The sequence below is a fragment of the Drosophila rhopaloa genome, unplaced genomic scaffold, assembly GCF_018152115.1.
Source record: "Drosophila rhopaloa isolate 14029-0021.01 unplaced genomic scaffold, ASM1815211v1 contig_3, whole genome shotgun sequence".
In the NCBI taxonomy this organism is placed as follows: Eukaryota; Metazoa; Arthropoda; class Insecta; order Diptera; family Drosophilidae; genus Drosophila; species Drosophila rhopaloa.
In genome coordinates, this window is record NW_025335123.1 from 16,755,436 (window position 1) to 16,769,919 (window position 14,484).

The following is a 14,484-nucleotide window of genomic DNA, read 5'->3' on the forward strand; positions in this document are numbered from 1 at the left end:
TGCAAGTCCTTTTTCCCTCAGCCCACGGCGATTGCCACCCCATGCCCGCCTCTTGGCGGGTGTGTCAGTGGGCGGCAAAGCGGGTAAAGTGGCCCCGCCTACCGCGCCAACGCGTATAAACAATATTTATTTGTTTGGAACGGAACACTTACGATTTGTTGTTCTTCTGCCTTCGACGCCATTTTTTACCGAGTAAATAAGAATGTGACCATGTTCTAGCCGCCCGAATATTACCATGGGTTAAAATTAACTAAAAAATCAAGCAGCACTTGACAGCTGGTTCGTGTCTTAGCTAGTCGTAAGTCCAAACTAAGTATTAAGGGTATTCTATAATAAACACTTGTAAATGATTTCTTAACTTCATTTTATAATTATTATTCAGTTTATTTGTGTAAAATTTAAAGGCCTATCTTTAAGTTCCCTATGCTTGGTTTCTTATGTATAATCCCTAGAATCCTAAAATAAAAAAAACGACTTAATTCATCGAATGTTTGTACCTTCTCAACTATTTAATTACTATCATCTTCCATACAAAACGGGTTATACAATTTTATACTCATTATTCCAAATTTGTGTGAAAATTTAGTTTAATGATTTAAAACACATATTTTAAGGGATAAAATCTCATTCCGATTTATTAAGCTACGTGCCTAGAAGAGCAGTTAGAGCTCACTTAACTGCCAAGATTGAGGTCACCAAGCCATTACATTAAAAACAAAACACTTTTCTTTTTGGTTGTTAAAAATGTTTAATAAATAAAACTAACTACACATAAAAAATTGTTTCGTTTGGGGAAAAAAAAAAAACGTTTTGAGGCTGAGAAGCCTAAGCCTTGGATGGATTCTCCTCGCTGCTGGGAGCGGGCGAGATTTCCGCCTTAGGTTCGGGGGCGACGGGAGCAGGAACAGGAGCAGGAGCAGGGGCATCTGCCACCTGGGCAGTTTTGGCCAGCTCGCCAGGAGTGGGCTTCTTGGGCGCCGGTTTGCCGAAGATCGCCTTCTCGATGCCCAAAATGGGTGCCTCAAAGGCCAAAGTGGCGAAGATCGAGGCGGTGAGGGTGATGCCGAAGTCGTGCCACCAGCGGAGGATCTATAAATGAGATTTTAGATTAATAGTTTTCAGGTTTTAGTTAGTTTTTAGGAGGTTAAGTCTAAGGACAAAGGAACGGGAGTTCCAGAAAGAAATTGGGTTAATTTTTTACTATTACATAAGCAATTAACTAGGTTGAGAAAATTCATTATTTGCTCCTGTTTATTTCATGGAAGAACAACGAAAATATAAGTTAAGAACCGTGAAATGTGATACGACTATTGAGAAAGCATTGATAAAGTTAACCAGTCTACTAATGGTATTTAGACTATAGTAACCCCATCTACTCACCGCATCGTAGTTGGAGAAGTGGGTGTCCGTCTGCAGACGAGCGGCGTTGACCAGCTGGACAATGCGATGGATGACGTACATGCAGTAGGTCAGTCGGCTGAAGCCGGTAAAGAAGCCCCAGGACAGGAAGTCATTGACCAGGCCGCCGTGGCCATTGTAGCAGGCCCAAACGATCCAGCCGATGGACAAAGCCCACGAGGTCCTGCTCAGAGGCTCGAAGAAGGCGCCCTCGATCAGCGGGGAGTCGGGTGTGTCCGGCAGGATGCGCCAGTAGGGTCCCCACATGCAGGCCAACATCGTTCCAATGGCCACAAACCATCCGGTCAACACCAACGGCTTGACCATCGGGATCTGGCGTCCACGGTTACGGGTGAACAGGAAGTAGCCGAAGATCACGCCAATCAGCCAGGTGGGAATGCGCGTATGGGTTGGATAGTAGGTCAACCGCTGGCGCAGATCCACATGATCGTCCTGCACGCGGAATAGCGTGAAGTCGTTCAACATGAAGGTGGCGAAAGTGCCGCCCAGGCACAAAATCAGGAAGATCACGATGGGCACCAAGGCCTTCTTGCCCCATTTCCACAAAGGAATCAGGAACAGCGGCGACAGGAAGTAGAGCTGGGTGTCCACGGCCAAATACCAGGATTGGGAGATGCACTAAGGATGGGAAAAAGGCAATTCCAGATCTATTAATATGGAGGTTTGGTTTCATGTCATTCAACAAATACAGATCTAGTAATTAAGAATCTTGACAGTTTACTAAAAGCTTTTACAAACCAATGAGATTTTGATTTAAATTCATTTTATGACCTTGATTTTGGAAATTTTAAATGAGGTATGTTTTTTTTAAAGAATAAAAACAATTAACCAGTTAAAGTAATTCGATTAAGAGTGGCAGAAAAAGAAATACAATTAATAATAATAATATTTCTGGAGAAAAATCAATGAAGAATAATAGTATAGGGAACACTGGACCATTTAGCAGGGATTATTAATATAAAAGGTAATTTTTTTAAGGACCAAAGTAATTATTTTTTTAATTTCGATCGAGATGAAATGATGTGTATGACGAGAGAAAACTCACAATGCTGTAGGGGAAGGCGTAGTTCTGGATGTAGATCAGCGTGGCCCACCAGGTGTCGGCGCACCTTTGATCCTGGGTGCCCAACTTGAACCACATGGGTCCTGCGCCCGAGTACTTATAGAGCGACATAATGTAGAGGACGACGACGGCCACCACCGGAGTGAGTCGGATGTAGCGATGGAAGTACATCATGGGGATGTTCAGCTTGCCCTTGGTGCGCTCCAATTCGCGGAAGGCGCCCCAGCACATCAGCAGTCCGGACATGAAGAAGAAGGTGTCCACGCAGAGGGATCCGTTCTGGACCAACATCGAATAGGGGGTCTGCACCCAGGTGTAGAACTTGTTCTTGTTGATGTGCGGCAGGTCGTAGAAGGTCATGTACCCATGGCCAAAGACCACCCACATCATACTGAAGCAACGCAGGCCGTTCAGGCAGTGGATCACATTGGGATTGTTCACCTTCTTCACGGTGAAGATTTTGGGGGCGTTGGTCAGCACGGAAAAGGCCACCAACAAGGGTTTCTTGGGAGCTAATGGGGGAAAAGAGGGGTTCATTAGCATACATCACGGACGACTTGCGCCATCTGCAACTTACCTCCATTGCGAGTCTGGATGTAATCGTAAACACTGCTGGCCACCATGAAGAAGATGATCAGCGAGAAGAAGATGCTGTCGAGGTATATAATATTAGTATTATCATCCACACAAATAATTAGTACACTTACATGGCGAAAATGTCAATGCCGCGTAGCTCGATGGGTGCATCGTATTTGCAGCGCGATTCCGTGACCATTTCAAATGTGGATTGGGTAACATCCTGGCCATAAAAGTAGGAAACGGCGTACTTGAGCAATTGATCGGACTTCTCGGGACTGCACGTCGAGGGAATACAGATGCCCAGCTCAAAGAACTCAGGATCTGTTTGTTTGTAACTAATGCGGGCGAACTCTTCGCCACGTTTCTTCACCGAATCATAGAACGTGGTGATGTTCAGGCGGGCCAAGCAGTACTGTCCACGGATTTCATCGCCGTAGGTGGAGGACGCTGCCACGCACTCTTCGTACTGACCCATGCTGATTGTGTGGCCCCAGAAGAGACCCATGGGCAATCGACCCCATGTGTCCGGAACTGCAAGGAATCGAAAAATGCATCCTGATTAATCCATCCTGCTCGAAGGACCACTTTAGGCTCTTAGTGCTGACTCAATTTAAAGACATTTTAACCAATCGGGAAGAAATTGAGTTCTATGAATCACACTATGCTTGACATATATTATTAATTAAATTCGTTAAGTATGGATAAAATCCGGAAAAATACTGCTCGCCTTTCGGTTTTTAATCAAAACCCTGGGAAATAGAGGTCGAATGTTGATATGGTAACCTTTTTGAACACGTTACAAAATTTCCAACAAACTGGCTTTCTTAGCTAAAAAATTATGTTTTTCGAAAAAATTATGATCAAAGAAGTGGCATTCACAAAATTATTATAATAAAATGTATCTCTAATAACTAAACTTTATCAATTCATCATAGTCAAATAACTACTTCTGATTTTTAAGTATTGTAGTAATTAGAGAGCTGTCGCAATACATTCTTAAATAATATGTTATTATTACTGTTTAGAATTTAAGAATTTAAGATAAGTCTAATGATAATCTAGAGGAAAAGAGCTTTATCAGTTCATAATAATCTAAAGGAACAGAACTTTATCAATTCATCATAATTCAAGTACTACTTTTGATTTTTAAGTATTGTATTAATTTGAAGAAGTATCGAAGTACATTCTAAAAATAATACTATATGTTAAGACTAGTTAATGTTGCACCTGCAGGCTTCATGCTTGGGAATTTCATTAGCGATAAGCCGTTAGATTAAAGGCGTTTGATATGATACGGGATAGATACGTTTAATGTAGCGGACCTGTGCAGTTTACTTTTCCTGACTTCTGATTTATGGATATCGTAAATTGCACTCCACTTAAAACCGTCAACATCCGCTGATACGGATTTATAGGTTCCATACTTTACAAACCACTTTGTCGTTAAAATTATGAATGGAATTGTGAAATCACCGAAACGAGGTCACATCATTTAAAGGTAATAATCAGATTTATAAAACCCAGGGATCAGAAGGACAAGTGGACTTATCAGTCTCGCTTTATTTACCTAACAATCTCTTCTATAAATTACAATGCAAATTCCCATGCAAAACCACTTCTCATTTCATGATATCATGTGGGAAATTTAGCAGGCCTTAGCCAGATCTTATCGCTGCCAATTTAGTGATTCAATGGATTTGCAATTGAAATTACGGCACTCATAAAAATGAAATCATGGCGAAATTTAATTTATGATTGGCCAATACAAAACTGATTACGGATAATGCAAAAAGTAAAGTGGATTGGTGGTAATAAAAGGGGTACAAATTTAAAAAGAAGTGGAAGAAAATTTTAAGTATGTAAGTATTGATTTCAAATATTATTCGGGTACGTATCAAAACAATCTTAATTGGATCATTTCAATTATCCTTCATTAACTTTAATGATTCCAATTTATAATTAACGTATTGTTCAATTTTAAATACTTTAGAATGGATCGATAACAAATTTAACTTTAAAACTTTAAAACTCTATAAAGTAAGAAAGGAGATTGAAAACAAAAATAAAGCTATATTTAAATTAAGATCAGTAAAACACAATTTTCTCCTGAAAGGCTATGATCATGTCCAAATTATAATCAGTTAGGCAGATTGAAGATGAATTGGATGAAATAGTTCTATAACTCTAGTACCTAATGATCGAGGTATTTGGTAAAAGCGATCACTGATCCCTAGAAAGAAAGCACCTCCGTCTAATGTATACATTCCAAAGTCATTAATGGCTATGATGACCTTGCCAAGTGTATTCAAGAATTAGATAAGCTATGTATCCTGAACCTAATGTTCAAGGTAGATCACCAATCCCTAAAAAGAAACCACCTCCATCTTATGCTTACATTCCAGAGCCCACTCCTCCAGGTTGTCGATGGCATCCCGGATGCGGTTAATATCCCGATCGCACTGGTCGTCATCGTAGGTTCCTTCCCTGGAGATGCGGGCCACCTGGTTTCCGGTCTCATTGGCCAGCTGTGCGTGCTGGGAGGCCAAATTGAAGAACTGGTGGGCCAGACTGCTGCTCAGCGGGGTTGAGTGACCGGAGAGAAGGTAGTTGGAAGACGGATCCTGAGCGGCAACGGTTGCGATCAGCAGCGCGACTGCCAGGACACCGAAATGGTCCTTCATAATCCTGTGCGTTGGATACAGGTACAGGTATAGGTACTGGAATCTGGAGTGCGCGTCGCGACCACCTAAAGGTGGAGTGTGTTACTGAGTGGGCGATCGCTGAGATCGTGCTTCTTTTATAGGCTAGTTCTTTTTTTTCGGTTGGATTTTCGCATAGGTGCGATTCAAGTGGGCACTTGAGGGCGTCGATGACCAAGCACCGCTCGCCCCTGGAGTCTATAAATATTGCTACTGGTCTTGTGTAGCCCCCCGATAAGGGTAAAACCTCTCCTCCAGCGTCTGCTAATCAATTGGCTTGCATTGCCCGCTTTATCGCCCCGTGTGTCTTATCTGGCTCTCGTCCCCCCGCTCCACCATCCACCGATCACCAGCACCTGGTTACCCCGACTTCCAGATCGCCATTACCACATATAACCGCAAACTGGATCCGCCATACGGATTTGTGGGCCCAGTCCGGCGTCCATAAATCCATGTCAAAGACAAAAAATAGTAGTAGACGCAGTGCTGGTCAAGATTGCAGACAGTTCATCAGGCGACTCATGGAGTTCCATTATCAAAAACGACGATCCACCATTTAGATTCGGTCTAATTAAATTACCCGTGGCCGAGGACTTTGCTCCCACGAGTCGCCCACCTGAACATAAAATTATTCGATGATTTCGGTTGGTATAGAAAGTCAAGGTCGATTTGAGGAAGGGGTTCCTGAAACAAAAGATAGATAGACTATGACTATGACACTTTCAATAAGATTAAAGTTCTATTCCATGTGGAATAGAAAATATCTATTAAATATGAGAGCTATATAATGCAAATTATATGCTAGGTGGGAGATTACGATTATTATATTAAAGCTTATATTTGGCTTAGATTAAAATGGTATTATGATGAAATGATTGAGAATAAAAAATGATAAGAAACGAAACAATACCCTCTGATGATATAATATGGTTAGAGTAGAACTGGGTTATAATAGAGTCACGGGTTATTTTATATTTAGGATAGATTAAAACGGTATTATGGTGAAATGATAAAGAATTAAATGGGATAAGGACCGCCAATACAGTTTGACGATAATATAATACATATAAAAATAAAATAAATTAATCAACAATCTCGAGAGATAGGAAAAAGTAAAAATGAGTTACAGAAATATATAATAAATGTTGAGATAGGACTGTTGCTGTGTAAAACATACAACACCGTATAAATGCAAGGCCTTCTCGCTAAACTAATCGGAAAATCGCTCAAACACTTCCCAGAATTTAAATATTATTATTGGCGCCCGCGGAAACGAAATCATTTCAAGGAGGTAAACAAAAGTAGTCGATAAACCCGGTGAAGCGCATAATCAGTCTTATTTCATTTACTGTATCAGGCAATCGTATCTCCGATCCGAGAGGCCACTTGGCCGTGTCTATTGAGATCGAGTGGCGGCATTCGTTTGGATGACACTCACTTCAGATGGAGTGCGGAACCGATCGATAGGGAAACCGCAGGAGGGCACACTACTTATCCTCCGTAATTTCGCGAACCATTTGTTTATTGCGTGGGAACAGAATTAATACACGAGTCTGAGGACCCGTCCACTCCCCAAATCTTATCAGCCGAGTACAGATTTAACCGGCTAGTCAGTCAAGACCAGCTGGGCTGGTCCGTAGATTTACAAGCTCAGGAAATCACTCTAAACCAATTGTTCCAAAACTTTTCCACATCGAGAGAATCTCAGCAGCATTGGGGACCTATAAATTAAACGATAAGCTTGGCTGTTGGGAAAAACGTTCGAGTGTTCAATCAAATAAATGAATGAATCGCAGATTTCTTGCAAAACCGACCATACAAAAATAATACAGTAATAATAATTTGTAAGGCTACAATGACGATATGGGTACACCAAATATTTGAAAGGTTGATTTATTAGTTTTAATCATATTTTAATACGTCAGGTGTTTCCTAAAATTCTCCACATTTCAATTAATTCTCATCTCCTCCACTCTCGATGATTATGTAAAATATATAAAATTCGTTCCAGAACTTCGTGGATTTCTACATTTCTGAACAGTGATGTCATTCGAAGGCCGTCTGATCACAAATGGTTGCCTCCTTTTGGACTTTACGACCACTCATTCGACTAGGGTGGACCTTGATCAGAATGATTCATCTGAATGATTTTATTGAAATCAATTGAAGTTCCTTTGATTTGTATATAAGTAAAGAATTTAGGTAGGTCAGGTGATAGGTGATCATTTTTCTATACCTTGTATAACTTCTAAAATACAGTGAATGTTCACCTCTGCGACAAACACCTACGTGGGGCTATCAGAGATCGGATTCAATTCGAATCCACACACGATTCGGTCCGAAGCGATGCGATCAACATACATACATATGTATGTACATATATCCCTCAGAGCTAGAACGTCAATTGGCCGGCACTTGAAACTGTTTTCGACACATTATTTATAGATGTTCCAAGTGACGATGACACGGGTTGATAGTAACGGATAATTCCCAGCAGCGAACACTCCATAAACCGCTCAATATAAGAAGAGTGGTACGGACTTCGAACCCAAACAGCCGTAGTTCTCCCGACTTCCGCCTGGCGATATACCATCAATAAAGCTTACTACCGAAGACCAGGGAAAGTGGACTGATTCTAGGCTTAAGGGCCATAAATCCTAACGGAAACATGATTCACATCAATCCAATAATTTAAGGGCTCTCGACTCGTAACTTTCGATTCGGAATTCCCAAACCAAGACCAACCTGCTGCCTTATCACTAACTACGTATCGCTTTTGAGTTATATTTAAATTTTGGCAAATATGCATTGTGTACGCTTGGTTCGATTTAATCGACCACTATTTGTGGCCAGTTATCCGGCCATGTTAGCCGCTTATATAATTATTGAGTAATCTTTAAATTTATTGATATGGAGTAGAAGAATTAAGAATCATTTTTAGTTTGTTAGTATCCATTATAATAGTTTATTTCATTTACTGGAGCTTATGATATAAACATATCTTAAGGGAAACCATTAAAAAGGTCTAGTTAAAGAACTTTAACGTGACCGTTAAGGGTATATCCCAGGTATAAAGGGTATATACATATATTCTAACCATTTTATCGACTTTTTAATGAACTCAACTTACGCTTGAACTTGCGTTTGATCTTTGGACAGAAGGGTACGGGGCACTTCAGCTCCTGTCAGTGCTTGGCGTGGTAGCAACAGAGCGCGATCACCTGCTTCCAGAGGGAGCATCCTCCGCTGGTCGTGCGCTTGCAGTTCTTCGTGTGCCGGACGATGCGCTTCATCTTGTAGCACGAGGGCCGGTGGCAGCGTGGATAACGACATTGGCAGGCGTGCACCAGCGACTGGATGCAGCGTTTGAGGGATTTTTTGCGGATTTCCTGCGTTTTGGCCTGCTTGTGTTCCGCCGGAGCGGAGCCGTCGTCGATCTCAAAGCCAAGCTTCTCCATCTTGTGCGGATGCCCGACCTTTTCCCTGCACTCGTTGACATCACCACCTTGACCTCCTGTTTCGAGAGGTGGGCGCACTCCGCCAACAGTGCCGGCCATTGGCGGTGCTCCCATGCCCATTCCCATGCCGCCGTGCTGTCCGCCGACGGGCATTTGGCCGCCGCCCAGTTGTTTGGGTCCACCAAGTCCCTTCATCTGCTGCTGCTGCTGCTGCTGTTGCTGTTGTTGTTGTTGTTGCTGCTGCTGTTGCTGCGGATTTTGCGGACCGTTGCCCGCCTGCTGCTGCTGCAAAGCGCCGCCGCTGGGACCAGGTTCTTCTCCACCCTCCGCCGCATTAATCTGCGATTGATGACTCAGCTGGCGCTGCCTGATAATCGCCGCCTGTATTTGGGGATTCTGCTTCAGGATGTTGAGTATGTGCTCGTTACTGGGATTGGTGGGATTGTTCTTGATCTTCTGCACGATCTGTGCGAGTTGCTGGGTATTCAATCCGCTACCAGTTGCACCACCACCCTGTCCTCCTGTTTCGGGAGGTGGGCGCACTCCGCCAACAGTGCCTGCCATTGACGGTGCTCCCATGCCCATTCCCATGCCGCCGTGCTGTCCCCCAGCGACCACGGCCGGACCTGGCAGAGCAGCCGGAGCTGCTGTCCGGGACATGAGCGCCACACGGCGGCGCAGCAACTGCTGCTGTTCGAGTCTGGAAGAGTATGAGGGTACGATGTGGAAATTAATGCGAGTGCTTCAGAGGAAGGTCCAGGCCCTACTCGGGCGTAACTCTAAATCAATAATCAATCTGTCGCCTTTAATTCCATAAATTGATGGCAAACATATACAAACAGGCGCAAAGGAAATAAGAAAGGAAAGCTAACTTCGGGCGGAGCCAAAATTATTCATATGATGTATTCTTAATACTCATAAAAAATCCCAACTTCCTAACTTTAAAAACACTAAAGTTATGGCCTTTCCAATCGTTCAGTTATATGGCAGCTATAGGATATAGTCGGCCGATCCTTATGAAATTTGGTAGGTCGGATTGATTGGCCAAATATAAGACCCATAGGAAATCCTAGCTTCCTAACTTTACAAACACCAAAGTTATGGCATTTCCGATCAATCAGTTATATGGCAGCTATAGGATATAGTCGGCCGATCCCGGCCGATCCCGGCCGTTCCGACATATATACTGCGTGAAAAGGAAAGAAGGGTGTGTGCAAAGTTTCAATTCGATATCTTTAAAACTGAGAGACTAGTTTGCGTAGAAACAGACAGACGGACAAACAGACGGACAGACGGACAGACGGACATGGCTATATCAACTCAGGAGGTGATCCTGATCAAGAATATATAAACTTTATAGGGTCGGAGATGTCTCCTTCACTGCGTTGCACACTTTTGACTAAATTTATAATACCCTCTGCAAGGGTATAATGAACTCACTTTTGCTGGAGCTGCTGCTGCTTGAGCTTGTGCTTGATGTTGGGACAGAAGGGCACGGGGCACTTCAGCTCCTGACAGTGCTTGGCGTGGTAGCAACAGAGCGCGATCAACTGCTTGCAGATGGGGCATCCTCCGTCGGTCTTGCGCCTGCAGTTCTTCGTGTGCTGGACGACGCGCTTCATCTTGTGGCACGAGGGCCGGCGGCAGTTGGCATCGCGACATTGGCAGGCGTGCACCAGCGACTGGATGCAGCGCTGGATGGACTGTTTGCGGGCCTCCTCCGGATCGGCCTGCTTGTGGTCCGTCGGCGCGGAGCCATCGTCGATGTCAAAGCCAAGCTTCTCCATCTTGTGCGGATGTCCGACCTTTTCCTTGCACACGATGCACAGATCAAGTCCTGTGAAGTAAATTAAGACGGGGAATGATTAGTAATGCTTGTAGTTCCTTTGTTAATAGTTTGAAATTCCAATTAGTTTGTGCTTGAGGCTGGGACAAAAGGGCTCTTTAGATGGTTATGACTCTGCAAAAGTATTGTCACAACAACTGAACTCGTTAGATACTTGAATTGCTTAAAGTTTTTGCAAAATATTTCATTTAATCTATGAATGATGATTACTCTGCCAAAGTACTAAGCTGTCACACAATAACTAAACGCATTCCATACTTGAAACCTCCGGATGTACTGTATGACCAACCGATCGGGCGGAGCGCAGACGACTGAGCGAGGGATCTTAAGAATTTCATCACAATTGCTCTTTGTTCTCTTCATATACATATATATATATGCTTATCGATCTTTGGGCAATGTGGTGTTTTGGAGTTTTTAATTCTGGGATACCCAAAATTAGTCACCCACGAAAAAAGGCAACCAATATGGTCTTTCGCTTTGATTTCATAATTATACCCTTGCAGAGGGTATTCAAATTTCAGTCAAAGTTTACTGCTGCTGCTGCTGCTCACGTTTGTATTACTTTAAATGGATATGACTCTGCCAAAGTATTCTCACAACAACTGAACTCTTTAGATCCTTCAATTGCTTAAAGTTATTACAAAATAATTCGTATAATCTATGGATGATGATTACTCTGCGAAAGTATTAAACTTCATACAATAAATAAGGCATTCAATACATGCAGTGTATTTAAACCTTCAGATGGACTGTATGACTGACTAATCGTGCGGAGCGCAGATGACTGAGCTTACAAATTTCATCATACTTGCTCTCTTATCTCTTTAAAAATATTTAAAGCGATAAGCCTGCTTTTTTTTGAGTTTTCAAACACAATGTGCTTTTCAAATCCGCAATTGTCAAGAAAACTAATTTGCCTTCTTCTGACCCTTCTTCTTGCCTTCGCCGCTGACCTCGTTCTCCTCGATGGAGAAAAGCTGCAAGAGTTAAGATCATTAATACTCCGGTTATACTATTTTCTGTATGAGTAACCAAAACTAGCGTGAAATTTCAATAATTTGAAGGAACACACTCAAACAAAAATTGAACTTAATAATAGGCAAATAAATGTCGGTGAGCACTTACATTAGCTTGTGCTTCTCCTCCTCCTCCTGGTCCATCTCCTGGAGCTCTCCTCCAGTCCAGAGGGCCAGAAGTCGGCCTCGAAGGAGGGCAGCTCGGCGGCGGAGCCAGCTTATCCTCCATCACTAGCAGCTTATATATTTATTAAGTAATCTTCAAATTTATTGGAATGGACAAGACAAATTAAGAATCATTTTCAGTTTTATTATAATAGTTTATTTCATTTATTGGAGCTTATGAAATAAACATTTCTTATGAGAAACCATTAAAAAGGTCTAGTTAAGGAACTTTAACGTGAGCGTAAAGGGTATAACCCAGGTATAAAGGGTATTTCCATATATGTATTTCTGACCATTTTATCAAATTTTTAATGAACTGAACTTCTTCTGGAGTTGCTGCTGCTTGAGCTTGTGCTTGATGTTGGGGCAGAAGGGCACGGTGCACTTCACCTCCTGACAGTGCTTGGCGTGGTAGCAACATAGCGCGACTAACTGCTTGCAGATGGGGCATCCTCCGTTGGTCTTGCGCCAGCAGTTCTTCGTGTGCTGGACGACGCGCTTCATCTTGTGGCACGAGGGCCGGCGGCAGTGACAATCGCGACATTGACAGGCGTGCACCAGCGTCTGGATGCAGCGCTTTATGGACTGATTGCGGATCTCCTGCGGATTGGCCTGCTTGTGTTCCGCCGGAGCGATGTCAAAGCCAAGCTTCTCCATCTTGTGCGGATGTCCGACCTTTTCCCTGCAATCGTTCACAGATCAAGTCCTGTGAAGTAAATTAAGGCGGGGAATGATTAGTAATGCTTGTAGTTCCTTTGTTAATAGTTTGAAATTCCAATAGGTTTGTGCTTGAGGCTGGGACAAAAGGGCTCTTTAGATGGTTATGACTCTGCAAAAGTATTGTCACAACAACTGAACTCGTTAGATACTTAAATTGCTTAAAGTTTTTGCAAAATATTTCATTTAATCTATGAATGATGATTACTCTGCCAAAGTACTTGCAGTGTCTTAAAACTTTTCGATGTACTGTATGACCAACCGATCGGGCGGAGCGCAGACGACTGAGCGAGGGAGCTTAAAAATTTCATCACAATTGCTATTCGATCTCTTTATATATACATATATGTATATTATATGCTTATCGCTCTTACCCCAGAATGAATTCTAAACCGAAAAAAGCCCAACAATATGGTCTTTCGCTTTGTTTTCATATGGTTCGCTCTTTCCCCGAATGTGAAGTAAAGGAGTCATTTCCGACCCTATAAAGTATATATATTCAATTTTTGTACACTTCCAAGCAAAGTATTTTTATTGATTCCTTTCTTGTTTTAATTACAATTTATTTTACACTTCCAAGCAAAGTATTTAGTTGACTACAGTATTGTTGGTTTTTTATTTTGTTGATTTTGTTTGCTTTGTTTTGCTTGGTTTGCTGCGTCACCTATTGCTGATGCTGCTGCTGATGTTTGCTGCTGCTGCTGCTCCTCCTCCTGCTGCTGCGGATGTTGTGGACCGTTGCCCGCCTGCTGCTGCTGCAAAGCGCCGCCGCTGGGACCAGGTTCTTCTCCACCCTCCGCCGCATTAATCTGCGATTGATGACTCAGCTGGCGCTGACTGATAATCGCCGCCTGTATTTGGGGATTCTGCTTCAGGATGTTGAGTATGTGCTCGTTACTGGGATTGGTGGGATTGTTCTTGATCTTCTGCATGATCTGTGCGAGTTGCTGGCTATTCAGTCCGCCAGTTGCACCACCACCTCCACCTTCTGCTCCGGGAGGGGGGCCCTCTCCGCCAACAGTTCCGGCCATTGGCGGTGCTCCCATGCCCATTCCCATGCCCCCGTGCTGTCCGCCGACGGACACTTGGCCTCCGCCCAGTTGTTTGGGTCCACCAAGTCCCATCATCGGCTGCTGCTGCTGTTGCTGTTGCTGTTGCTGCTGCTGCTCCTGATGCTGCTGCTCTTTCTGCTTCTGCTTCTGGTGATCCTGCGGCTGCTGCTCCTGCTTACGTTTGCCAAGGCTACCGCCATGCGACTCCGGCTGTCGAGCTGCCTCTTCATGGCCACGCTTCCCCATCTTGTGGGGATGTCCGACCTTTTCCTTGCACACGATGCACAGATCAAAGTCCTATAAAGTAAATAACGACAAGGAATGATTAACATTGCTTTGTTAAGATATTCAAAATCCTATAAGTGTATTACTTTAGATGGTTACTCTAAGTATTCTGACTACAACTGAACTCGTTAGATACTTGAATTGCTTAAATTTATTACAAAATATTTCGAAGGATCTATGGA

The 14,484-nt window shown here is 43.1% G+C and overlaps 4 protein-coding genes across 6 annotated transcripts in view; all 4 read right to left on the minus strand.

The window, feature by feature from the left end:
- LOC108051099 (tyrosine-protein phosphatase non-receptor type 9) overlaps window positions 1–230 on the minus strand; it is a 34,373-nt gene extending 34,143 nt beyond the window's left edge. The window contains exon 1 of the mRNA XM_017133056.2: window positions 153–230. Within this exon, the coding sequence (XP_016988545.1) occupies window positions 153–182 (30 nt within the window). The 5' untranslated portion in view covers window positions 183–230. The remainder of the gene's footprint in view (window positions 1–152) is intronic.
- A 557-nt stretch (window positions 231–787) lies between these two features.
- Window positions 788–5,841, minus strand: LOC108051137 (nose resistant to fluoxetine protein 6). The gene is made up of 6 exons (XM_017133124.2): window positions 5,457–5,841; window positions 3,190–3,592; window positions 3,060–3,133; window positions 2,465–2,994; window positions 1,381–2,037; window positions 788–1,089 (listed from the first exon to the last, which is right to left on the minus strand). The coding sequence occupies exons 1-6, from the start codon at window positions 5,740–5,742 to the stop codon at window positions 826–828; spliced, it is 2,214 nt and encodes a 737-aa protein (XP_016988613.1). The 5' UTR covers window positions 5,743–5,841; the 3' UTR covers window positions 788–825.
- Window positions 5,842–8,712: 2,871 nt separating this feature from the next.
- LOC108051078 (CREB-binding protein-like) lies at window positions 8,713–11,360 on the minus strand. Its single transcript, XM_044461157.1, has 3 exons — window positions 11,323–11,360; window positions 10,659–11,055; window positions 8,713–9,918 (listed from the first exon to the last, which is right to left on the minus strand). Exons 2-3 carry the CDS (start codon window positions 11,003–11,005, stop codon window positions 8,946–8,948), a joined length of 1,320 nt encoding a protein of 439 aa, XP_044317092.1. The 5' UTR covers window positions 11,006–11,055; window positions 11,323–11,360; the 3' UTR covers window positions 8,713–8,945.
- A 1,044-nt stretch (window positions 11,361–12,404) lies between these two features.
- Window positions 12,405–13,252, minus strand: LOC108051108 (histone lysine acetyltransferase CREBBP-like). Of its 3 annotated transcripts, none has more exons than XM_017133075.2 (2): window positions 13,187–13,252; window positions 12,405–12,954 (listed from the first exon to the last, which is right to left on the minus strand). In XM_017133075.2, the coding sequence occupies exon 2, from the start codon at window positions 12,903–12,905 to the stop codon at window positions 12,549–12,551; it is 357 nt and encodes a 118-aa protein (XP_016988564.1). In that variant the 5' UTR covers window positions 12,906–12,954; window positions 13,187–13,252; the 3' UTR covers window positions 12,405–12,548. The 3 variants fall into 3 exon arrangements, with proteins under 3 accessions (XP_016988564.1, XP_016988563.1, XP_016988562.1); XM_017133074.2 differs by having other exon boundaries at window positions 13,174–13,236; XM_017133073.2 differs by having other exon boundaries at window positions 12,407–12,954; window positions 13,191–13,245.
- Between the last annotated feature and the right edge of the window lie 1,232 nt (window positions 13,253–14,484).